We start from the raw sequence: 27,927 nt of genomic DNA on the forward strand, positions 1-27,927 counted from the left end.
ACTGAGGCTACAATTCACACAGCAACACCAAAACTGGACAATAGAAGATTGGAGAAACGTTGCCTGGTCTGATGAGTCTGGATTTCTGCTCCACATTCAGATGGTAGGGTCAGGATTTGGCCTCAACAACATGAAAGCATGGATCCATCCTGCCTTGTATCAACGGTTCAGGCTGCTGCTGCTGGTGTAATGGTGTGGGGGATATTTTCTTGGCTCACTTTGGGCCCTTAGTACCAACTGAGCCTGGTTTAAAGTCCACAGAAGAAAAAGAAAGAAAAAAAGAAAACAAGGACAAGAAAAGGGGGAAAGGGAAATAAAAGGAAAAAAGAAAAAAGAAGAAAAAAGAAAATAGAGAAAAAGAAAAAGAGAGAAAAAAAGAAAAAAGAGAGAAAAAAGAAAAAAAAGAAAAAAGAGAAAAAAGAAAAAAAGGAAAAAAAGAAAAAAAGAGGGAAAAGAAAAAAGGGAAAATAGGAAAAAAAAGGAAAAAAAAGAGAAAAGAAAACAAGGACAAGAAAAGGGGGAAAAGGAAATAAAAGGAAAAAAGAAAACAAGAAGAAAGAAGAAAAAAAGAGAAAAAGAAAAAGAGAGAAAAAAAAGACGAGAGAAAAAAAAGAAAAAAGAGAAAAAGAAAAAAGAGAGAAGAAAGAAAAAAGAGAAAAAAGAAAAAGAAAAAAGGGACAAAAGAAAAAAAGAAAAAAGAAAAAAAGAGGGAAAAGAAAAAAAGGGAAAAAAGGAAAAAAGAAAGAAAAAGGAAAAAAGAAGAAAAAAGAGAAAAAAAGGGGGGAAAAAAAGGAAAAAATGAGCACAGTGTACCCATCTTCTGATGGCTACTTCCAGCAGGATAACGCTCCATGTCATAAAGCTGGAATCATCTCAGACTGCTTTCTTCAACATGACAATGAGTTCCCTGTACTCAAATGTCCTCCACAGTCCCCAGATCTCAATCCAATAGAGCACCTTTGGGATGTGGTGGAACGGGAGATTCTCATCATGGATGTTCAGACCACAAATCTGCAGCAACTGTGTGATGCTATCATGTCAATATGGACCAAACTCTTCAAGCAGCAGACACAGATCTGAGTTTCTGACCTGCGGCCCCCTGCGGTGAACACAGATCCATCAGACGTCCTGAGGCGTTCAGAGCCTCTGGACTTTGTGGAGTTGGAGCCAAATGACCAAACGTGTTGATATTTCTGGAGGCGTCCTGACAGATCCAGTTAGACTCCTCCATTTATCAGCTGTAGCTGTCTCCTGTTATTACCTCCAGGCTTCACCTGGACCCAGATCTGGTTCTGATGTCGGGTGGAGAGGAGCTGCAGATTTTTGGCCCAGTTGGAGTATGAGTTTTTTGAGTTTTTTATTTACAGCTCTGAGGATGATTTAGAGGTTGGTCAGACATCAGAGGGTTACAGCGCAGTAAAAAGGTGGAGAAGGAGACTGAAAGAATTCAGGTGGAGTTTAGACTCTGAGGGAAAGATCTGTGTGACTGAGGTGCTAGCTGTTAGCTGTTAGCCTCTCCTCCCTGTGCTGCACAGAGCTGAGCTGTGAGCTCTCATCCTGACAGAGACAAACTCCATCCACAGACACAGAGCTGGATGGAGAGGCCCAGAGTGCACCGAGAAAAAAAATCATTTCTTATAAAAACTGGTGCATCTGTCTTGTCTTATTAGCAGTGACATGTCGCTCTTTAGCGCTGAGGTCTTGAGCAGCGTTCCTCCTGATTGGGATGGCTCCACAGTTTGCAGACACAGACCCAGGAGAAGCTTTAAATCCTCTGTTTTTATAAAAATCCTCAAAGAGCCTGAGGGAAACACGCTGGTTTCTGAAACGCTGGTGACTCTCTGTGAATCATCTCTGTGAGGGTTTGTCGGTCTGTTTCTGCTGCGTGAATCTGACACTCAGACTCCAGGAGACGGCGCTGACGATGGTTAAAGGAAATCATTTCTGACACTTGGTTTGAGCGAGGAACAAATGAAGAATGGACACGGTTTCAGACTAAACGGTTCGTCCTGACCACATCCCCACGATGATCTGTGGTTCTGCTGTGTCTCCTGGAGACAGAGACAGAGTTTAACTGTGCGCAGAGAAAGTGGCTGAAACACTATCCTGAAAAACTTCTTATAAAATGAATAAATTGCCTTCCTGGAGTTCTTCTTTCAAAATCCAAAAAGTCATTTACAGTTAAGTGTTTTAGTTTTCTTTTGCCCAAATATGCAAACATTTCTTCATCCAGCTTCTTTAAAAACCAGAGCCTGACCGATATGGATGTTTTGAGGCCAAAGCTGAATCAGATATTCGGTGGAGAAAAAAACACAACTGATCAAACAGCCGATTACACTGCAATTAATCAAGTGTTTTTGGCTCATTTTAAGTAAAATAATGTCTCATTATACTCAATATGAGCCATATTTAATGGATCAGTCCAGAAAAATGTCTTGTTTCAAGATATTTAAAGACAAAATAAGATCTGGATTGCTGAAACAGGAAAAACAAAGCTGCCAATGGAACAATAGAAACTTGCTTGAAAATGTGCTTGAAACTAAAATAATGTTTTATTACAAGAAACTTTTCTCTTGTTCCTTCAGCAGATTTTTTTTTTTTTTTTTTTTTTTTTAACTTTTTCCAGTAATTCAGACCTTATTTAGTCTTTAAATAACTTGAAACAGTTCAGGTTTTTTTTCTGAAGCAGTTGAAAAAAAGTTATATAAAAAATAAAAAATAAAATATATATATTTTTTTGCTCCCTGAAAGCTTACAACAACAAATATATAAACTGCAGGCAAAACATTTTACTGTTCTTTACTTTGTCCTTTAGTATTTGTTTCATTTTACATCAGAGTAATCTTATCAAAAAAAATACAAACGAAAAATAATAAAAATAGAAAATAAAAAATTGTTAACCAATAAATAATCAGTAAAAAATAAACCAATAAATAATAATAATCATTAAAAAATCAATCAATCAATAATAATAATCAGTAAAAAAAAATAAATTAAATTAAAAAATACTAATCAGTTAAAAAATAATAATAATCAGTTAAAAGTAATGAAAATAACAGTGAAAATAAATAATATTAATCAGTAAAAAATTATAATAATAAATAAAATAAATAATGATAAACAATAGAAATAATAATAAAATTAAATAAAAAATGATAATAATCAGTACAAAATAATTATTAATAAATAAAATAAATAACAAATAAATAATATTTAATTAATTAAATAATAATAATAATAATAATAATAATAATAATAATAATAATAATAATAATAATAATAATAATTTTTGATTGAATAAATAATACTAATCAGTAATAATAATAAATAGAATAAATAATATTTATCAGTAAAAAAAAAAAAATCCTGTTTGTAATGTGACGCTCAGAGTTTATAGTGTTGTTGACAGAGGGTAGCTGAAATATGTTTCTGTGATGAGAGGTAAAACTTTGTTTTAAAGCCAAAGTTACTTCGATATGGGGATGTGTCACATGTTCAATGTGTTGAATAGGAATCAAACATGTGTGTTCAGTTCTACAGACAGAGAGTGGCTAAAACTGGACGAATGGTTTATGGCTTTAATTGGTGTTCAGTCATCAGAGCTCTGGCTGATGATGAGTGTTTTAAAAAGGGCTATGATCAGCTGATTACACCGGTCTGTAGAGTTCAGGATCTATCTATCTATCTATCTATCTATCTATCTATCTATCTATCTATCTATCTATCTATCTATCTATCTATCTATCTATCTATCTATCTATCTATCTATCTATCTCCTCTCCTCTCCTCTCCTCTCCTCTCCTCTCCTCTCCTCTTTCTTCAGTCTGTCCTTCGTTAGTCATGCTGTCACCCCGGCTCTGGATCTGGACCCGGTCCTGATGGGTGTGAGCGGAGACGTGTCCTCACATGCCTCCCTCCTCCCTGAGTCTACATGTCAGGACCGTCTGGGGTCATCCCAGTCTGCGGAGAGGAGCAGGGCCCTGATTGGTGCTGGGATCATCCTGCTGTGGTTCAGCCCGTTCGGCATGTATGGATCCGCTCAGATGTTCTGAATTTGTCTCTGTTAATTGAATTTAAAAGCTCTTGTCTGTCCTCAGGAAGGGTTTGTTTAACGGTTAGAGAGCTTTTTCCAGAGTTTCAGGGAGCGAACGGATCAGGATCAGGATCAGGATCAGGTTTATTTCTGCTCTTTCAATGGGTGTGTGTGTGGTTTCTGAAGCCTCTGCAGACAGCCTCTAGTGGACACTCCAGGAACTGCAGGTTGTTAAACTTCTCTTCCTCAGGCCTGGAGGTTCTTTCTCAGGATTCACCCACAAAAACAAAAATCTACAAATGTTCTCACATGAAACGGGACTCAAGAAATCCACGTTTGGGTTTCATTTACGTTAAAAAAAAAATAACTATCCGAGGTCAAAGACTGATGGAGGTTTCCTGCTCGGGCTCAAACACACACGCTGCGTTTCAGGCTCCAGCTCAGAAACGTTTTCCTCCTCCGCTGAAATTTGGGGAAATGAAATTGTTGAAATCTGATAAATTTCATTTCCAGCCGTCACGACTCCGCTCCAGCTCATCCTAATTCAGTTTCACTTATCTCTGATCTTCACACACACACACACACACGGTTTGAAGCTAGTGTGTCATGACAGTGAACCATCCCTCAGCCATCTTAACTGAATCAAGCCCCGCGCTGGAAAACCGCCCTGCTCATCACAAACAACCCGACCACAGGCAACACACACACACACAAATGTAAACACACACACTTGAAATCACAAATGTTATCCTCATGGCTGTTTCTCTGAGTCTCGTATAAAACTGACACGAAACGCTGAAACCACCACATCAGAGGATCCTCAGAGGAACCAGGAGTGTTTCTCACATCGTCCATTTCTCCGTTCAAAGCTTCGGATGATTCAGTCGTTCCCACTCAGAGTGTTTCATCCAGAGCTGAGCTGTGGATCCTGATCTGTTGTTGTGTTTGGTGGTTTTCTCTGTGTCTGATGTTTCCTCAGAGAGGCCGGACCCTGAACGCCTCAGTGAGGACGTCCTGGAAACAGAGAGTGGAGGAGCAGCCTGCAGCTGAACCAGCGACGTCTTTATCTCCTGAATTAATCTGAAACAGATTTCAGCGTGAGGGACGACCTGATGGTTTGTTTACAGCCTGAATAATCGTTGCTTTATGCTGCTCTGATACTTTGAGACGCTGATATCTGCAGACGCTTGAGCTGGTTCATCTGTAACACGTTTTTAACTACCAGAGTATAACAGTAAGATAGGTTACTCTCATAGGAGCTATTGAGCCTCAGCTTACCTGGATTTAAGTCATTCAGGAGCCACAAAATCTACTTTATCTTCACAATTGTTGACAGAGCAGTCATTAAAAAAAAAAAAAAAAAAAAAAAATCAGAAAATTTGCAAACATTTAGAATAAATTTTAAAATAAAAATAAAAAGGTTGCAAAAATTGAAATTTTAAATCTTAATATATATATATATATATATATATATATATATATATATATATATATATATATATATATATATATATATATATATATATATATATATATATATATTCAGAAATTTGCAAAAATTTTAATAAATTTTAAAATAAATTTTAAAATAAAAATTAGTTGCAAAAAATTGAAATTTTAAATCTTAAAAAATAATAATAATAAAAAATAAAAATATTCAGAAAATTTGCAAAAAGTTGTGTAAGATTTCCAGAAAAATATTGCAAAATTCTGTCTTTTGTAAATAACATTTAAAAACTATAAAACAAAAATAAAAAAGATTGCAAAAATTATAAGAATTTGATCATTTAAAAATTTAGCAAGAACTTAAAAAAAAAAATAGCGTAAACTTAATGAAAAACCTCAGACAATTTTAAAATAAAAAATCTATGAGTTTAAAAAAAAATGTTTTTTTTTTTTTATTTAAACAGTTATACTTGAATTTGATAACATATATTGATTAGATGATAAATCATCATTTTTTATTTTAATTTTTATTTTGTAAATGTCTTGCCATATCACGTCTTAAATCATCAATACCCTCTGTAGAAAAAAATAAAAATCTTCATTTTAATAATATTTTCTAAATCTACAAGGAGCCACTGCAAAGGATTCAAAGATTTAAAAAATCCATTTTAAGAAGTTCAGGAAGCAAAATAACTCTGTGCAGGGTGGGTATAAGTCTTTATTTTGTCCCTGTGGTGCCCCTGTACTCGCTTTTCATGATTTTAAGCTCATAAAAATCTGTATTTGTCTCTCTCTGGTTGTTTATAAACTCTAATTTCAAAAACATTAAAAGACAGAAAAAAATCTGCATTTTATGCAAAGAAACTGCATCTGTGAGCAAAAACTGCAAAAGTAGATGCATTTTTTTTTAACTTTAAATTTACAATTCATTTTCAAAAAGGAACATAATCCAGTTAGAAGAAAACAGCATCAAATGTTTAAAGTTTCATTCACTTTTTCTGTTGCACACACACATACACACATACACACATACACTCCTCATCTTATATCATTCAAAAGTATTTTTAGCACAAAACTTAAAAAAATGGTTTTAAAATCATTCTCCTTGTTTGTTTTGCGGTAGAAAAGTTTTTGTCAGTAGATTATTTACCTGTGTTTCACAGGCTGCAAAACCGTTTCGTGCAAATTATTTGGAAGTTGCCTTGGACCATCTTTAGCTGCAGGATTTGTAGATAAATGTGATTTTATTTCTATCTGATGCTTGTAATATAATTTAATAATTAATTAATAATTAATTTAATTTTTAATTTAATAGAATTTCCCTTCGGGGATGAATAAAGTATATTTTATCTTTATCTTTATAAACAAGAAAACCAGTTTCTCGGGGGACCAACTGCTACGATTGGTAAAACTCCAGGGGGCGGGGCAAACTTGGTCAAATTTGCCAATATGCTGCATTATTGGACAAAGCTGCAAGGTTGCCCTGGCTTCACAGGGATTGGTTGAGTTTCCGTCAATTGTTGCAATCCAAACTTTTGCATTATGGTAAAGTAGAACAACCCTTCTAAAAGGTTTATTGTCGGCGACCCCTCACTGCCTGATTTAATCTTCAGATAAAGTCAAAGATTCTCACAAACATCTGGAAAAAAAGCTTTTTGATTTCTGACAGAAACATAAAAACAGCCTCTGTCATCTCACCGACAGGTCTTCAACAGGAAGTCTGGAGGAGCTCAGATCCTCCTCCGTCTGTTTCTCCATCACAACCGATCGTCACGAGTTTTCTCTGATCCCATCGGTCAGACAGAGCGAGGAAGCAAACACATTCTGTTTGTCTTCTTTATTCAGTCTTTGTTTCAGTCTTTACGACGCTGACGCTGACACGCCTGGATGCTGCTGCAGGCTGTTTGTCTGTTGGAGAGCTGTTAGCATGAACGACTCCTCTGGGATGAATGAAGCTGTTTCACTTTGACGCTCGGCAAAGACACGGAAAGGAAACAGCTCTGTGTTTCAGAATATTTGATCTGAAACAGGAAATGAAGACTCTGACCTGTTTGCTCACAACGACAGCCTGAGCTATGAGGTGAAAACAAACCTGGATCAGCAGGAACCGGGCTGTGGTCTGCGGTTAAAGAAAGCCTGAAGATGTGTTTCTGTCTGTCAGGATCACAAAGCTGGATAACATGATAACATGTAGGGAAGAGGAGGATGAAGAGGATGAAGAGGAGGAGGAAGAGGTATTTTTATTTTCCTCTGGAGTCCGCTCCGACTCTTGCTCAACACACACTTCCACCCAGAACCACATGTGGAGGAAAAACTGAACCATAGCATAACATGTGAGAAATGTGCATGGAGTTAGAGGCAGCATGACGCCATGTGAGTCCACACACACACACACACACACACACACACACACACACACACACACACACACACACACACACACACACACACACACACACACACACACACACACACACACACACACACACACACACACAGATCCTGGGAACAGTCAAACCGTCTGTGGGGTCGTATAAAACATGCTCTCTGACATGTTCAGAACAGAATCACCTCATCGCAGGAACTGGACGTCACTTTGTGTCCAGATATTTCACCTGCAGACCTCGACCTGCACGCTGTGGAATGACCAGCAGGGGGCGACATGCTCTGATTTCAAAAACAAGTCTCTGAGAAAGTTTTCCTCTGAGTTCTTGGTCCCAGTCTCTGGGTTTGGGTCTTCAGTCCGGCCTCTCTGTATCAATACCACTTTAGTCTCATACTTTATTTTTTCTCACATTCTGTTGTTTTATCTCATTCTGCTGTTTAGGTGAGTGATCTTTAAAAAGTCTCTCTTCTAGATATCTGCCTGATGCTAACCCACACTTTAACACGAGATTATCAGGGCTAATATTACAGGTTATTACAAATCGCTACTTCTTAGCTAACAGGTGGGGTTGCCCAAGACCGGATTGATTTACGACACGTCTAAGTCTCTATGGGTGATGAAGTTTATCAGAGAGAAGAGAGATCTGTGTTTTTCTCTGCTGAAAACGATTTCTGTGATTAATTTTGTAGTGATGGTGGACACTGGAGCCTAACTGTCAGACAGAAAAAGGACAGAAGAGCAGAAGAAAGAGAAACAGGAGAGAGATAGAGCACCAGCTGAAGGCTAAAATATGAGGCAAAGGCTAAAACAAGAGCTTAAGGCTAAAACAGAGGCTAAAGACTAAATCAGGAGAAAAAAGGCCAAAACACAAGCTAAAGGCTAACACATGTTCTTAAGGCTAAAACAAGAGCTACAGGCTTAAATATGACCTTAAGACTAAAACATGAGCTGAAGGCTTTCAAGGAGCTCAAGGCTAAAACATGGGCAAAGGCTAAAACAAGAGCTTAAGGCTAAAACATGGGCTAAAGGCTAAAACAAGAGCTTAAGGCTAAAACATGGGCTAAAGGCTAAAACAAGAGCTTTAGGCTAAAACACAAGCTAAAAGCTAAATCAAGAGCTTAAGGCTAAAACACGGGCTAAAGGCTAAAACAAGAGCTGTGGGCTTAAGTATGAACTAAAGGCTAAAACACTTGCTCAAACATTAAACACGGGCTAATGTGTTTGTGCTAATGTTGGCTCCAACCCACAGTCAGCAGTTATTCTGCAGTGGTCTGTTCAAACTTGAGAGTCTATCAATAAAATGAAGAGCCAGGTTACGTTAGCTCTGCTTGGTGAGGTTGGAGTTGGTAGATGAGCTCTGGTAGGACAGAACCAGGATTCACCAACGTTACACGTTACACACATGTATCAGGCTGCTAAACTACGCTACGAACTAACAAAGTTAGCTTGTTGTCACATTAGCCTACAGATATGTCAGAGCAATGGGCTGCCGATAGCACTACATATAGCTGTTTGCTTGATTTCACGTTTCAAACCGTAGAGCTACGTAACTGTACTGAGAAATACCTCGGCGCGTTGTATCCAGTAAAAAGTTGACTTGAACAAAGAAAATTTGTTTCAATCTGATCTCTATTTAATTCCAAAACAAACACACACCTCACTAAAAGTCATTTACAACAGTGTGCAGAGACTCCAGGCCACAAGGTGGCGAGGGAGTAAATTAAAACAGATCCTCCTCACGGCATCTTGAATTGTTTTGCTCATATTTTATTCTTTTTTTTCTTATCCTTTTTTTGGTCTTCATTCTTTTGTTTTTATCTTGTCTTTTGGTTTGATCTCATTCTATGATTTTACTTTTTTTCTCTTGTTTTGAGCTAATTCTATTAAACTCTTATTCGATTGTTTTTGACTCCTATTTTATATCTTATACTTTTTTTTCTCTCGATTTGTCTTTCATTCTTTTGTTTAAATGTCATTTAATTGTATTGATCTTATCGTATTGTTTTTATTCCATGGTTTTGACTTGTTTTTTCTTTTTATTAACATCAAATTGTTTTGAAACTGAGGAATAAAACAATGCAACGAAGAATAAAGTCTCAGATGAATGAAAAATTAATCAGTGTTAAAGTCTGATGCAGCAAACATCAAATATCTAAATGTACTGGCTCCCTCTCAGCGTCGGTTTCTTCAGGACTCTGTGTGATGTTTCAGTACCAGACTCCTGAAGACCTTTGGACTCTCAGTCCCCCCACAGAGCCTCAGGGTCCAGATGGATTACGCTCCATCAGAGGATGAGCCATGAGCCGGATCAGTGACTAACTCTGAAACCAGCTGCTCCTCACTGACGGTTACCTCCAGAGAGCTGAGAGACTGCTTCAACCACAAACATGACCCCACACCAACAGGAAGCTCAACGCTTTCACCTCCTCACATCCAAAACCTCAAACCACCTCAGCAGGAGCAGCAGGAGCAGCAGGAGCAGCTCTCTGTACAGCGAGGAGTGTAACACAGCAGGACGAAGCATCTCTGGATGATCCAAACCTTCAGCGCGGGGTCAACTCTCAGCACCTGTGGAGCCGTGGATCTCCAGATTCCTGATTATCAGACTAAAGCTCCATGAAAGTGACCTGAAATGGGCTGAATCCAGCCGCAGTGGATCCGTCACACTCAGGAGGATCTTATGAAAACTCGGCCTCCACCTCTCATCTCTGAACGAGCCTCTGAGCGCAGCTTTAAGGAAGCAGAGGAGCTCATTCCTCCGCTCCATCAGGCCTCTCCCTGAACACACGCAGGAGTCAGGGTGAGTGTGCAGAAAGCTCCGGGCTCTCTAATGAATACCTGTTGTTGAGTATCTGAGAAGCCTCCAGGCCACGTCTGCAGCAGACTGCTCCCAGTTAGCGTAATGCACGGGATACCTGGGAAAATGTACTTGAGCGAGCGGTCTGTGTCGTGTTACAGCGCCGGCTTTACTCAGAGCCATGTGTGGCTGCAGGAGAACGCAGCGCTGCACATTAAAGCAGCAGCTTCTAAAAAGAGGAGTAATCTGCGCTAACCCCGGCTCTGACAGCCTGGATTTGTCTGCTGTGGTGGAAGTAATATTTGTCTCTGCAGCGTAATCCTCTCCTCCATATTAAAACAATAAAAACTTCCTCTGCCCTGCAGGAGGAGAGCAGGAGGAGAGCAGGAGGAGAGCAGGAGGAGAGCAGGAGTATCATAAAGCAGACGTGCCTAATGACTCCCTGAGCCTGCAGATTTGCACACACTGGGGTAAAAATACTCGCACTGGTTCGGTTTTTAATCACAGCATCATGTGTTTCAGCTCCACCATGAATCATATTTTAACGGTTCAGTCGTCGTTATGACGACAGAGTTTATGGCGGCGTAACCAGCTCAGTGTGGGAGCTCTGGGGGGTTGGTCTAATGAGATAAATTACAGCCTCAGCCAAACAGTTTTTGCTCTAATGACTTCAACCAACACAGAGATATACTCAACCAATCTGTCCAATTTTCTGATTTTCTTTTATCAGCACAAAAATCATGAAAAGCAGTAAAAAGGAGGTTTCAGGCCTCGTCGTGGTTTTTGAGGTTATACCTCTAAATTTCTGTGGGGCCCCAAAAAGGCAAACCGACTAACAGGGGCCCCAGGGGCCACAGGATCCTCTTGAGGAGAGATATTGACACAAATGCAACAACAGAGACACAATGTACAGACAAAATGCAAAAAGCCTGAACAACAAAAAAAATACACAAAGAGTACGAAAAAATGCAACTATACAAACTTGTTTTTATGAAAACAGTAAAAGCTGCAGTTCCTTCAGTGTCCACTAGGAGCTGTTGGCAGAAACAGCAAAAAAAAACGCTTATACACCCACTCAAAAACCTTTCTGGACAGCAGTAAAGCATAAAGAATAAAAAGTATATATAAGTACAAAAAGTAAGAAAAGTAGAGAAAAAAATATTTACAAAAAATTATATACCAAATAATTTGTTTAAAAATAATAATAATAAAAACATAAACTAAAATGAATAAATAAAATAATATCTTCAAAATAATACACCAAAAAAATTTAAATCAAAATATAGTAATAAAAAAAAGTAAATGAATATTTAAAAAAATAATTATAAACCAAAAAAATTTAATAAAAAAATAAAAACAAAAAACTAAAATAAATAAATAAATATTTTAGAGTAATAAACAAAAAATTATTTAAATTTAAAAATAATAATAAAAACAAAAAAATAAAAGATGTTAATGAATATTTTTAAAGAAATAATGAATAAAAAAAAATAAATTTGAAAATAATAATTAAAGAAACATTTAACTAAAATAAATAAATAAATATTTTTCAGAATAATATACAAAAATATTTTAAATTAAAAAATAATAATAAACTGAAAATAATTATATTAGAAAAAAAATAAATAAAAAATTAGAAAAATTAAAAACTTTAAATAGATAACAATAATGAAAAAATAAATACAAACCATAAATTAATAGAACTTTTAAGAGTAACAAATAAATAAGTCAATAAATAAATTTAATAAATAAAATCAAAGAAATAATTTTAAAAAATGCTGCAGGACTCTAATCACTTCTTCTCTCCACTTTACTTTTACACCTCACTGAATTAAAATCATGAAACTGAAGCTTGGTGCCTTTGTTATAATCTCCCAGCAGCAGATGAATGTAAAGGCCTTAATGAGAACAGATCTGCTAATATCGACACAGCAGGCTGTAAATCAGAGAAAAGCTTCACGCTTTCACCACCATGAACACGGCTAATGATCGTTAGCATTAAGTGAGAACACGTGTGTCTTTATGAGGACACATGCTGCCTGTATGGACGCAGACGTGCTGAACAAAGATAGCTGCAGCTTGTTAGTCCTTCTGTTTTCCTACTGGAGCTGGATTTACAGCTGAATTATCTTTTATGGGTTTGACTAAATGTAATCACGTTAATGACTTAGAGCATCATTATGTGTTTAAGCTGCTGTGTTTACGAGCTCTCCTCACCTTTATTAGACTGTCAGGACCAACGCTTCACACCTCCACCCTGGAGGATTACGCTCCTCAATGAGCTCTATTCATTTTTCATTAAACACATGGACACGGGACTGGACGGGCTGTTGGTGGACGAGGTGCAGGTGATCTATTCAGACTGTGTGTGACATTCAAAACAGGAGCAAACTGCCTTCTTTAAATGAGGATTTCGCACGAGCTAGCTGCTGTCACCATGGAGAGTTTGGAGAGCAGAGTGACGGTAAAGGAAAATGAAGTTCGAAGTCATGGAGGTGGAGAAATCAGATGGATGGGTCACAGGCTGCTGCACAGGAACTGAGAGCTTAGTACAATGTGGCGCACGCCCTCCGCCATGACACTTGGGCCAGCGCTGTGCACATGAAGCAGCTGGGCTGTGCTGCGTCTGGGCTGACAGTGACTGTCAGTGGCCTGACATCGGCAGTGGTCCTTCAACTGAGCTGTTGACCAATAAAGATGAGGGTTCATCTCCTGCGCTCTCAGGTTTTGCTCATTTGACCGACGCAATCCCTGATGCACCTGGTTAGTAAACCAGCTTTCCAAACGCTATCAAGTTTTTATACACACAAACCCTGTGTGTGTTATTTTCTGATGCTTTTTGGACCCAATCCAAAAAATAAAACCATCGCGCAAACAAACCTCGCACACTAAGCTCAATGCGTTTATTTTCTATTAATTGTGAAAAGTGTCAGTATAAGAAAAATGGAGCCAACAAGCAGTTGATCCTAAGCAGCAGCTGTCAGTGCGTGTCTAACCCTAAACCTCAGGCATGAGCGCTTACACACACAAAACCCTAACCCTAAAAACTTTTTTCTTTTTTCAAACTAAAACAAAACTCTCATTGGCTACAGAACACAGCACAGGACATGATCTATCCTGTGAGGCCTCCCTTAAGAGAGGGTGTCTAAGAATAAACGGCCTAACCCTAGCCAAAGCCTAGCCACCAAACCCCAAGTTTAGCTCTAAAAACCAAGCCTAAACACTTTTCCCTACACCTAATACAAAAACCGAATTTAGTCCTAAACCTAACAGACCCCCATACCTAACCCTGAGTTAAGCCTTAAAAATGAAGCCCAAACACTTTTCCCTTAACATAAACCTCTACCTAAATTTAACCTTAAAAACTTATACCTAACACTTTTCTTAAACCTAGCCGACCCCTTACCTAACCCTAAGTTTAGCCTTAAAAACCCAGCCCAAACACTCCATCTTAAACCTAACCGACCCCCATACCCTACCCTTAGTTCAGCCTTAAAAACTCAGCCCAGACTCTTTATGCTTAACCTAACCAATTCTCATACCTTACCCTAAGTTTAGCCTTAAAAAACCTTGCCCAAACACTTTTTTCCTAAACCTAACCTATCCCCTTACCTTACCCTAAGCCTCCATCTAACCTTAAAAGTCTAGCCTCAACACTCTTCCCTACACCTAATACTAACCCTAAATTTACCCTTCAAAACCTAGCTAACTTTTCCTAAACCTAACCTATCCCCATACCAAACCTTAAGTTAAGCCTTTAAAAACCCCAGCCCAAACTCTCTGTCCCAAACCTAAACCTAATTCTTACCCTAATTTCAAACTTAAAGACTCAGCCATAACACTCTTTCCTTAACCCAACCAACCCCCATACCCTACCCTAACTTTAGCCTCAAAAGTCTAGCCCAAACACTTTTTACCTAAACCTAAACCTAATTCTTACCCTAATTTTAAACTTAAAAACCTAGCCCAAACACTGCTTTCTAAACCTAACTGACCCCCTTACCTCACCCTTAGTTTAGCCTTTATAACCTGGCCCAAACTCTCTATGCTAAACCTAACCGACCCCATAGCTTACCCTCAATTTAGCTTTAGAAATCTAGCCAAACACTTTTCCTAAACCTAACTGACCCCCATACCAAACCCTAAGTGTATCCTTAAAAACCCAGCCCAAACATTCTTTCCCAAAACCTAAACCTGATTATTTCCCTAATTTCAAACAAAAATACCTAGCCATGACACTCTTTCCTAAACTGAACCAACCACCATACCTAACCTTAAGTTTAGCCTTAAAAGTCTAGACCAAACACTTTTCCTAAACCCAGCTGACCCACAAACCCAACCCTAAGTTTAGCCCCAAAGACATAGCCCAAACACTCTATCCTCAACCGAACCGACCCTAAACCAAACCCTAAATTAAGCCTTAAAAACCTACCCCAAACACTTTTCCTAAACTGAACCGACCCCAATACCTAACCCTAAACCTACATCTAGCCTTAAAGGCCTAGCCCAAACACTTTTCCTAATACTTACCGACCCCCATACTTTTCCCTAAGTTTAGCCTTAAAAAACCTAGCCCAAACACTCTTTCTCAAACCTAAACCTAGTTCCTACCCTTATTTCAAACTTAAAAACGGAGCCATAACACTCTATCCTAAACCTAACTGACCCCCATACCTTACCCTAAGTTAAGCCTTTAAAATCTAGACGAAACACTTTTCCTAAACCCAACTGACCCACAAACCCAACCCTTAATTTAGCCCGAAAAACCTACCCCAAACACTCTATCCTAAACCTAAACCTAATTCTTACCCTAATTTCATACCTAAAAACCTAGCCATAACACTCCATCCTAAACCTAACCGACCCCCATACCTTACCCCAAGTTTAGCCTCAAGAATCTTGCCGAAACTTTTTTCCTAAACCTTACTGACCCCCTTAGTTAACCTTTAGTTCAGCCTTTAAAACCCAGCCCAAACTCTCTGTACTAAACCTAACCAACGCCATAGTTTACCCTAAATCTAGCCTTAAAAACTTTGCCTGAACACTTTTTCCTAAACCTCACCTAACCCCCATACCTAACCCTAAGCCTTCATCTAGCCTTAAAGGCCTAGCCCAAACACTCTTACCTGCAACTAATACTAACCCTGAAATTACCCTTCAAAACTTAGCAAACTTTTCCTAAACCTGACCTTCCCCATACCAAACCCTAAGTTTAGCTCTAAAAAGCAAGCCTAAACACTTTTCCCTATACCTAATAGAAACACCGAATTAAGTCTTCAAAAATATTGCAAACTTTTCCTAAACCTTGCCTGCCCACATACCTCACCCTAAGTTTACCCTTCAAAACCTAGCCCAAACACTTTTTCCTAAACCTAATCCTAACCCCAAATTTAGCCTTAAAAACCTATTCATAACACTCTTTCCTAAACCAATTATACCTCCACTCCAACTTAGAATCAAAACTTCAAGCCACTGTGCACCATTCTGATATTTTTGTGGGAATGATTCAACAGATTCTCCGACCATGGATACCAACTCAGCTATATATATCTAACAGGCCAGTCAATGGATGAACCGGGGGTTGTCACTGTGAATCTTACGTAGCCCCACATGGCGGAGAATGTGTCCACCAATCTCATTGGACTCTTCTGTCATTGGCAGCGATGCCCCAGGCTCCCTGTCCAGCACCCAATCATCTTCAAGATCCTGCTCGTCATCTTCTTAGCTCTCGATAACCTCACTCCCCCATTTGTCATCTCAGGTCTTTGGACGCCAACCTCCTGACCCTCATCACCAGGACCAAGCACCGCACCACTACAGAGCTCCCCTCTTCTAAACATCCACAACTTGAATATTCAGCCCTCCTCTCCTTCAAAAATCAAATCAAACCCCACTTTTTCAGGAGCGCTCACAAGACCTGATGTAAAGACTCGATCAGGGAATGGTTGAGCACAAAGGTGAATGACGTTGATGAATTTAACAGTTTCTGATTGATCCCAAACAGGAACCAGTTCTCCATACCCATCCCGAGCTGTGGCGCTGTCTTCCAACATGACAACGAGCCAACACATCCAACATAAAACCCAAAGTGACCCTTACTGACCGGTCTGCACAGAGCCCTGACTGCAGTCCCATTGCAAACCTGTAAGGGGGGCTGAACTGAAGACCAGGGTCCATGCCAGAACAGCATCAGATCTGAAGGAGAAATTATCCGAGGTGAACGTCAAATAATCTCAGAACAACCAACATCATCTTCTGAACCCGTGCACAGTGAAAAGGGAGTTAGCCAAACTCGACGCTCGCCTTCAAACCGTGCGCTCCATCCAGCAGCTCGGCCCACACGTCCTCGACTCATTTTTGCCAAGAAAAGAGAAAAATCTGATCATGAAGCCGAGACATTCCCCGGCAGAACAACAAATTCACTCTGCTGCTGGTGGATTCCCAAGAAAAGAGACGCGGACCCAAGCTCGGAGCCCAGCTCAGAGCCCCGAGCGCCGGCCTGGAGAGTCCGGCCTCAGAGACGGAGAGGAAGATGATACCGTGTCCTTCCTCCTCATCTGAAAACAATAAGACAACGAGAGACGCAGCATCAAGAGAGCAGAGCCGTCTAATCTGAAACAACGGAGGAATGCCACAGACGCCTTTTATCCCACATGTGGGCCATTAGCAGCCCCAAGTCCAGACCCAGTCCAGAACGAGTCCAGACCCCTCTGGATCCAGTTTCTTCCTCGACTGATGCCACCGGACATTCGATCTGACAATGGTAATGATGATTACTGCAAATGACATGGCTTCCACTGAGAGGGGAAACACACACACACACACACACACACACACACACACACACACACACACACACACACACACACACACACACACACACACACACACACTCTAAACCTCGCTGATTGTTTCACAGCGTCTTCTGCCGCTCGTGTTGGAGAGAGGAAACTCACAGAGCGATAAGCGCTGCTCAAACTTCCTCGGGTGTTGGAGGAAAATCAGAAAAGTTCTGCAGGTTGATTTGGAAAAAAAAGAAATGTGATAAAAACAGAAAAGTCTCAGAAAGAAACAAAAGAGATTTTATCTTCTCTACGTTTCTCTGTAAAAAGTTTGAGGAGAAACAGAAAATGTTCCAAAATCTGTGTTTCAGAGATAAGATATAAAAAAATCACTTAAAACAAAAACACTGAGAGGTTTTCTGAGGAGGTCTGATGAATCCTTCGGATTTTTGTCGTTAAATATGAAACATAAAAATGTTTTCATTCCTCCTCACACACAAATGAATGAATGAATAAATTAAGCAGCAAATAAATCAATGAAAAGCTCATCCTCTTTGTGTCCAGGTGTTTCTGTATTCAAGGATCAAACAGTTTTTAAACAGGCAAACCTGAAAAAAGACAGAAACTAGTGTTTTTGTTTTGTTTCTATTAAAAAATGATCTTGAAGACCCGACAAGAGCCACTTCTGCCCGGGGAAATATGAACAAAACAAACAAACAAACACAAATAAACAAAAAGGATGGAACAAACAACACCCTCAAAAAACCCTTATCAACAACAACAACAAAAAGAAACAGAAAAAACAAAAAGACAAAACAAACAAATACAAATAAACATAACAAGCAACGCCCCTCAAAAATATTAAAAAAAAACACTTAACATAAACAAAAAGAAACAAAGCAAACAAAAAACTAACAAAAAACTAACAATCCCCCCCAAAAAAACGTTCACAAAAAAACAAATAAAAAGAAAACAAACAAAAAACAAACAGCTCTCCTCAAAAACCCTGAAACAAACCAAAAAAAAAGGAAAAACAAATCAAACCAAAACAAACCCGGAAAACAAAAAAACAAATGAAAGAAACCAAAAAAATGAAAAACAAACAAACAAAAAAAAAAAGCAAAAACACGGAAATAAAAAAAAAAAAGAAAAAAAAATAACCAACAAAACAAAACATCAACAACAAACAAACAAACAAAAAATACCTCCAAAAACCTACAAACAAATAACAAACTAACAGATAAAATGTCTTGAAATCATCAAAGCCAATTGTGCCAGGGGTGAAAAAAAATCAAAAAACAAACAAAACAAAACAAACAAACAAAAAAAAGAAACAAACAAACAAACAAAAAACTTCCAAACCAACAGAAAAAAATGTCTTGCCACTTCTGCCAGGGCAAAAATAAAAAAATAAATAAAAAATAAAATAAAAACAAAATAAAATTAAAAAAAATGGAAAAAATGTCTTAAAGACATCAGAGCCTCTACTGTCTGAGGGAAAAAAGCAAACACGAACAAACAGAAACACACACAAAAAAACCCCAAACAAACAGAAAAATCTGTGAAGAAGCTCTGTTTGTCTTTAAACCAGATTAAAATGAATGTTTGTTTTGTTTGAGTTCATGTTTTTCTCTGTTAAAGTCAAACGGCTCCGTTTGCTCTTTCTGTCTGAGGAGGAAAAAACATTTTTCTATGAAAATCAGTTTGATCCAGACAGAAACTTTGAGCCAAGTTTGTTTTTTACTGTTTGGACGAACTTTACAGAGACAGAAGTGAAGTAACGCTGAGTTATAAACACGGCTTTGGTCGTATTTTAAGGAGAACAAAAGAATCAGAGAATTAATCAGAGTTTTTGTTTCCTTCAAAACAATTTTAACTCACTCTGACAGTTTTACCACAGAAACCACAGACGGACTCTGAATCTGCTCTTTCCTCACCACCAGCGTCACATCCTGGACGTTTCTCCTCGTGAAGAAGGAGAAAGACGCTGTGATGGTTTTAGATCTAATCTCCACGAGGAGCTGATAAAGAAAAGACGACGCTCAGCTTCAGGTAGACGAACAAATCAGAGCTTTAAGAGTCCGTTATCCGTCCTCCTTCGGTCTGTGACTAACTCAGGACAGAAAGCTGCTGCAGACGCATGTCAGGGGATGTTTGCTCAGGATTACAGCTCAAATTTAAGGCCAGAGAGGTCAAAGACCGTCTGAGACCATCTGAAACCGTCTGAGACCGTCTAATACCCGGGAGGTACCCTGAATTTTTCTGTTTCTCTGAGAATCCTCAGTTTAACAATCAAAAACACGTCTTTTCTCCTCAGTTTGATGATTTTTAGAGCTCTGTCTGCAGAGTTTGACTCTTTGGGAATCTGCAACCAGAGGTTAGAAAATAAAAGCTTTTTCAATTCATCAAACTTTGAGGTTGAAACATTTCTCAAATGTTTTTAGAAAACATAATAATCGTGGATTTATTTCCTCATTCCAGCTTTTTCAAAAAAACTTCCCCAAAATTATATTCTCATTAAGTGAAAAATTGACTGATCAAATCAATAAGGAGGAGATTTTGGGATTAAAAAAAGGAAACATTAAAAAAAGAGGGCGAAAACAAAAGGCTATCATTATTTCACTCAATTATTTCCCCAAACTGATGTTTTGAGGCTTTGATAATTTTTTTTTTGAAAAGTACAAATTTCTCGGCTAATTCAAAAAGCTTCAAAACAGTTTTATTTTTATTTAAAACTTCCTAACTGGAAAATGCTTGGCTGAAAGAATTCTCAAAATATTAGTGATAACTGTGTGTACAGCCAACAGAGTGTTTTGAAAATAAAAATTAAAGTATAAGACTGAAACCCCCCCAAATATCTTAATATTTAACGCTAAAAAAATGTACTAAACCAAAAGAACATTTCAAATTAATAGAGCGTAGATTGATGAAGATAAATTAAGATGAATGGATACTAAGAAATAAAAGGAGAGCGCTGCAATGAAACTAATCAAAGCTGTCAGGGAAATAAAATCACAGAAACATCACAGCAAAGAAATAAAAATAAAATGGAGTATAAAAGCATTACAGCATCTGAAACCAGAATAAAAAAAGAGATAATTGCAGTAAAAAAAAACAGAGAAAAAAACAAACAAAAAAACAAAACAAACATAGCATAACAAAACAAAATATAAAAATAATAATAATAAAAAACAAAACATAAGAATATTAAAAAAAAACATTAAAATATTCAAAAAAAAAAGACAAAAAAGAAAGAAAATTAAAAAAAAAACATTAAAAATGGTGAAAGGAGGAAATCCAAAAAAGAAATTAAAGGTGTGAAACAGATAAATTAAAAGATAATAAAATAGAGAAAGGTAATGCAAAACTGCAAAAAAAAAAGAAGAAGAGAAGGACTTAAGGATATTAGAGAAAAGGCATGAAAACAATAAAGATATTTCCTTAAAATAATAATAATAATAATAACAATAATAATAATAATAATAATAATAATAATTAGTCAAAGTGTTTCCATTTGTCAGCTCTGCAGAACTTAAATTAAAACCTTAACAGTAGAATCACAGGGGGAGCGGGTGAAGTGTGCATTAAGGATGGGGCTTTTGAGCAAAAGACCTCCCACACCTCCCAATCCATTTTTGAGTGTCTCCTTGTTCTTGTTTGGGCTGGAAATCCTCTGACCTGTTGCCTCCTGGTCTGGCTCTGTTCAATATGTCAGTTTGTTGCCGTAGTCTACCGTAGTTAAATACAATCTAGTTTGGACATGGTTTGTTTTATTTTGAAAGTCATTGAGCATTTTAGATGGTTTCAGTGCAGAACTTCCTGTCTCGCTTGACATGTTTTTTTTCTTTTTTTTTGTCAAAGGACGTGTCACAGCTCCGGCATAAAACAACAACCTGCCACAGACAGGAAAAAGCCATAAACTAGTTTGCATAATCTGCTCCTGTCATTACATCACCACAGGAGCAGCCTCTGATTGGTGGGCTGCAGAATCGATGCATATTTACAAGTTTTAGCTTCAGCATCCTTAGGCCTAATTCAGGAAGAATGTGAAAGATAGAGGGCGCTGAGGAGACAGAAGAGGCAGGAGCCGTTGGGTGTAGACATGAAGTGATGATTTGATTTTATAAGAACTGGTGAGAAGCACGAACCCTTCCTTCAAACTGTTTTCTCACAGCCCTCAGTGACAAACAGACTAAAATGATCCCATGTGGGGTTTCCTCTCCCTCATTGAACAGATAAACATTTAGAGAGTGGTTTCCTCCGTCAGCCGCTCCAACCACACCACATGCCGTCAGCTCAGACGCCACAGAGCCATCTGAAAACAGCCACGCAATGACTCAGACAACAACCAGTCCCCGGACCCGGCTCCAGACCAACAACACAAACCACTCCACGGGATGTCCCAGCCATGGTCCCAGACCATGTTTGTTTACCCAGGTTCACTAAAGACCTTCATCTGGTCCAGCTGGGAGACACGGCGAGAGCAGAGAAGGGAACAGGTGACGTTAGAGCAGAGTTGCGAAGGCTGAGGTGGACTTTTGAGGAGGGGATGGAAGGGTCGGTTATTTCAACCACGACACGCTGAATCTCAGAGGTCTGTCTCCTCCGACAAACTGGCATCTGAAAAAAGGAAGTGACTCCTACGGGTCATGTACAGGGAGGAAAAACTGGAACCAACCAACAACGAACCATAAAACACAATGAATTGATTTTCTGATAAACAAAGCAACAGTCAAGGACACAGTGGCTGGCAGTATGCAACCCAGATCTTCCCCAGATCTTCCCCAGATCTTCCCCAGATCTTCACCAGATCTTTGCTAAATCATCACTAGATCTTTACCAGATCTCAAGAAACCTTCACTAGACTTTCACAATTTCCACCAGACCTTCGCCAGACCTTCACTGGGTCTTCACTGGATCCCACCTGATATTTACCAGGTCTTCGCTAGCTCTTCCTCAGACCTTTGCCAAATTTTTGCAAGATCCTTGCCAGATCTTTGCCAGATCTTCACCAGACCTTTGCTAGATCTCGGAAGACATTTAACAGATTTTTGCTACACCTTTGTCAAATCTTTTCAAGTTGTTTGCCAGATCCTCACCAGACCTATGCCAGATCTTCACTAGATCTTTGCCAGATCTTTGCTAGATATTTGTCAGACCTTTGCCAGATTTTTGCGAGATCCTTCCAGATCTTTGCCAAATATTTGCCAGATCTTTGCTAGGTCTTTGCCAGATCTTTGCCAGACCTTTCCCAGACCTTTGTCAGACCCATGCCAGACTTTGCAGGATCTCACCAGACCTATGTTAGATCTTTGCTACACCTTCACCAGATCTTCACCAGACCTTTGCCAGATTTCCCAAAACCTTCACCAGACCTTCTCAATTTCCAACAGATCTCCAGATATTTACCAAATCTAGGTTAGATCTTCTCTAGATCTTTGCCAGGCCTCACAAAACCTTGACCAGACCTTTACCAGATCTTTCTAATTTCCACCAGACCTTCATCTGGGTTTATTTATCAGATCTATGATAGAGCTTGGTCACACCATTGCCAGATTTTTTCAAGACTTTTGCCAGATCTTCACAAGAACCTTCACCAGATCTTTGCTAGATCTCACCAGATACTAACCAGATCTTTCCTACACCTTCTTGAGACCTTAGCAAGATTTTTGCAAGATCCTCACCAGATCTTTACCAGATTTCCCAAAACCTTCACCAAACCTTCTCAATTTCCACCAGATCTCCAGATATTTACCAAATCTTCACTGGATATTTTGCCAGTTTTTTGCAAGCTCCTTGCCAGATGTTTGCCGGATCATCTCCAGATCCTCATCAGGCCTCGCCAGATCTTACCAGATCTATGTTAGACCTTCACCAGGCCTTCCCCAGACTTGCTGAAGTGATGAAGTTACCACATAAGGATCTACTAACTGCTCCATAATATGTCTGTGGGGCGGGACCATAAGCACAAAAGTCTTCCCATTGCCCCGCCCACTAACAGGCCTCCAGAGGGCTGGCCAATCAGAGTGAAGGAGGTTTCTGGAGTTAGCTGTTTTAAAGAGACAGCAGCTTAAACAAAGTATTTCAGACAGAGTCTTGTATAAAATATGAAAAAATAAGTTTACGAAAGCAGTAGGGAGAGGAAGTTGGGGGTTTTATGGGCTTTAAATCAGGTACAGAAACTACGGTGGCACCAGAGGGACAGAATACAGACCAAGAAAGCAAAATACACGGTCTTTGAAGCTCTTGAATAATATTCGTTGCAACAGAAACATGTTTGAAAGAAGCTCAGAGATGGAGCTGGATCAGTCTTGGTTTCTAAGCTCTCTAAAGCCGACTCCATGTGAAACCTGTACCTGTGAGGACCCGCCTCCTGACTCACCTGTCGGACACTTTTTCTTCATCCTGCACCTTTGTGTCTCGCTGAGCGGGGGGCACAGAGACGCTTGTTTCTCCTCAGAGGTCGAGCTGGAAGCCCCGCCCCCCCTGGTCCTGGTCTGCTTTCCCCACCTGAAGCCACAGAGGGCGCCGTCACGGAGACAGGTGCTCCAGTCGCTCCACTCTCCCAACGGGGCCAGGAGACAGTTCTCTACCGAGGAGGAGAGACGAGGAGGTGAGCAGAGGAAACAGACAGAAAGAGGAGTATCTGCATCCACAAAATTAAAAATCTTAGTTTAAATTTTTATCTCTGAGCTGAAAACTGGTGAAAACAACTCTGGTTCAGAAAAAGTTTGGATTAAGAAGAAAAGTTTAAGGCACGACAAATGTTTTCTCTCCCCTTTTTTTTTTAACCTGCCATTCACTCAGTAGTACCTGCCAGTGGCATGGGGGCACTTGCCAATTGCTCAGTGACATTTGCTCAGTGTAAGTGACATCTGCTTGTCGCTCAGTGGCACCTTCCAATTGCTTAGTGGCACCAGCCAAAGCTCAGTGTCACCTGCCATTGGCTTGGTAAAACTTGCCATTCACTAAGCGACCCCTGCCAGTGGCATAGTGGCACTTGCCAAAGGCTCAGTGAAATTTGCCAATATGTGAGTTACATCTGCCAGTTGCTCAGTGGCACCTTCCAATTGCACAGTGACACCTGCCAATCACTCAGTGATCCCTGCCAGTGGCACAGGGGCACTTGCCAGTTGCTTTGTGACATCTGCCAGTGTCTAAGTGACATCTGCCAATGGCAAAGAGACACCTGTTAGTCGCTCAGTGGAAGGGACACTTGCCAAAAGCACAGAAACACCTGCCAATTGCTCAGTAAAACTTGCCACTAACTCAGTGATACCTGCAAATGGCATGGTGGCACTTGCCAATTGCTCAGTGTAAGTGACATCTGCTAGTCGCTCTAATTGCTTAGTGGCACCAGCCAAAGCTCAGTGACACCTGCCATTCACTCAGTGAGACCTGAAAATGGCACAGTGGCACTTGCCAATTGCTTAGTGACATCTGCCAATGACAAAGCGACACCTGATTGTCGCTCAGTGGCCCCTTCTAATTGCTTAGTGATAGCTGCCATTCGGTAAGTGACACTTGCCAGAAGCACAACATCACCTGCCATTTGCTCCGTTAAACTTGCCACTAACTCAGTGATACCTGTCAATGGCAAAGTGACATCTGCCAATTGCTTAGTGACACCGGCCAATGGCACAGGGACACTTGTCGAGTGCTTAGCGACATCTTCCCAATCGCACAGTGACACCTGCAGTTTTGCCAGTTACATCCACCAAAAGCACAGTGACACGGTCATTTTGGACCGAAACGTGACCGCCGTGAGCGAGGTACGTTTCTCAATGGATTTGTCATCAAGGAGGTCTAAAAAACAAATTAAGCCAGGGTGTATTTTTGAAATGGTGGGGAAATTATTTTTGGAGTCCAAAATCCAAAATGGCTGCTTTGAAGGCTCAACCTACAGTGATGGACAATACATGTTTTCAGACCTAATTTTTGTTAAGAAATACATATTTTAGGGTTACATAATGATTTGACCTTATTTTGACCTTCAAATTCAAGATGGCTGCCACCTTTGGTGTTTTTTAGGGTTTTTTGGAGGGAGTTTTTGCCTTTTTCTGGGGCATTTTTTTCCCCTTTCTGTTACAGAGTCTCTATAGGGTTGTAATAAAAGCTCTGTTCATGATAAATTGAATAACATACAGTTAAAGTTCACAGAAATAACATCTGAAGTCAATTAAGTAGACGTTTATGTGTAAACAACACTTGTTGATTGATCATTACCTGTTCAAAAGGACTGTGCGGCTTTGACTTTTCAGGTCTTTATCACACTTTTTTTTGGCTTTATTAGATTCTTTTGCAGTTTCAGACCAACGGAAATGAAAACGTTCTTTTATTTCGCTCCCATTTAAATGAATGGAGATTTACCGTCACCATGGAAACCACTGGAGCAAAGACACATGTGTGTTGTCACAAGGAAAATGCAGAGAAATCAACAGCACCAAGAGTTTCTTTTGTATCTTGATGGCACTTGACAGGAAGTCATGGACCAAAACCACATTGAGAGACCCAGGGATTTTCAAAATAAAACAAAGCGTGTCCAAACCAAATAGATTTTAACTCGACTACGACAACAAACGTAAAGAATTAGCTAAGCCAGACCAGGATTTAACGGGTTTGAGGTTTTACGGCCCAACATGAACCAGGAGAGGATCATCATTTGGGTGAGTTTTAAACCTTTACGATGACGTTTTTTATACCCTGGTGTTTACTGTCAGATAAGTTCCCTCTGTCTTCAGTGAGTTTATTATTTTTAACAACACACCTGTGGCTCCGTGAAATGTCTCAGATAAATGTTTTGTGTGATGAGAGGAGCTCAGGGGCTGAAATCATTAGAATAAATCAACGAATGAGCCCAAAAAGCCGCGGTGAGGTAAGACGACGTAAAGCCCGATGTTTTCCCCTGACCTCTGGCAAACACGGTGAAACCATTACCCACAGATGAGCTCCAGATGAAGCGTTAATACACGCACAGTCACTGCTCCTGATGTCATTCACAGAAATCAGTGGCTGCAGATTTTTCCAACACGCTCCACGACTAAAAAACAACATGATCCCTGCCAACATTTCCTCTAATCATCATTATCACGTTAGACCCCGGGTCTGAATGAAAAGGTTTCCCGTAGCTGGAGGTGTGTACCCACAGTCAGACATCAAACCTCCACATGGCCACGAGAAGCAGATGTGCCGCCAACGAGCAGCGGTAGCCGCAGATGTTGCAGGTGGACGGCAGACGCAGAGAGGGAAAGGGCGCCGAACGATGAGTGATTCCTACGATTCATCTCACTTAGAAAGGAGGAGGATACTTGCAGAGATACGCGCAGAGATATGAAGATAAATCCTCCTCAGAGGACGTTTAAGGTGAATCATGCTTCGGATTAAACACTTGGCTCCGGGAGAAAACAGGCGAAGGTGAGGAATGAGAAATGAAGAGCGAGGAATGGAGCTGATGAGTGTTCAGAGACAGAAAATGAGTCTCAGAGGAAGAAATTTCACATATTTCTGGACTAAACTGCCTCCTCAGAGAGACAGGAACTGTTGGTGTCTTAATGCAATAATCTCACTTCTCTAAACCGTCATTTAATCCATGTGTGCTGTTTCTAATCCAAGAGATGCTGCAGAGCCTGAGCTGAAACCAGCTGGAGTTTCTGATCGGAGGAAGTTTATGAAAACATAAGAAGATACCACAAAAACTGAGACCGTGAAATCTGCAGAAAGACGCCACAGACGAAAGGAACGAGGAGAATCTGCAGCTTCTTTGAGTCCAGATCAGCTCCACTGATGCTCCAGAGCCGGACTGAACCACAGGACTCAGAGAGCTCCCTCAGAGCAGACACAGGGAGCAGAGATTCAAGATAAAGACGACGTCATGTCTCCACCAGAGAGAGTCCTCTGTGCAAAACATCCTGCAGCACCATGAGCGCAGCAGCTAAACATCCGACGCTGTGCAGCTTCCCTGAGACATGAAATCTCTCCGTCCTTTTTAAACCATGTCACTGTCACTGCGTCCGTTACATTGGCATTGCTGTTAACCAATACATCCACCAGGGGGAGCAGCCCAGAGTCAAAGCTTGTGACAACAAACTGAAAAACAAACATGGCGACTGTGGAGGAGGTGTTGCTGATGTAGCTCTAACATAAAAGACAAAGACGGAGGCAGCGTTGAAGAAAGTGGTGATTGGTGACGCAGTACTGGTTTTGTCTTCAGCGATAATTTCACTACTTTTTCTCCTGTGTTTGTCTGGAGATCCTACATGTAACCATGGCTGCATTGTTTACATGTGAACTCAGCTGTTAGCAGCCTGTAGCATGTCAATGCTAACCGGTGCTAGGCCGGATGTTTCCCCACAAGGTGAGGAGAAGGAGGCTAGGACAACGTGCTGGTTCTCAGGCACACCTGTCAGCCGTTATCACTAGTCTACAGATATATGCAGGTTTCAGCCACCAGGTGCCGCCATTTCAACCTCATAGATGAATTCAC

The 27,927-nt window shown here is 39.8% G+C and overlaps 1 protein-coding gene across 1 annotated transcript in view; it reads right to left on the reverse strand.

Annotated features, from left to right (window-relative positions):
* Positions 1-27,927, reverse strand: part of rspo4 (R-spondin 4) — a 56,335-nt gene that overhangs the window by 1,394 nt on the left and 27,014 nt on the right. The window contains exon 4 of the mRNA XM_074669104.1: positions 23,827-24,033. Within this exon, the coding sequence (XP_074525205.1) occupies positions 23,827-24,033 (207 nt within the window). The remainder of the gene's footprint in view (positions 1-23,826; positions 24,034-27,927) is intronic.

Source organism: Halichoeres trimaculatus, unplaced genomic scaffold, assembly GCF_033239565.1.
Source record: "Halichoeres trimaculatus isolate MK-OKI-2021-1 unplaced genomic scaffold, fHalTri1.1 fHalTri1_scaffold_1, whole genome shotgun sequence".
NCBI lineage: Eukaryota > Metazoa > Chordata > Actinopteri > Labriformes > Labridae > Halichoeres > Halichoeres trimaculatus.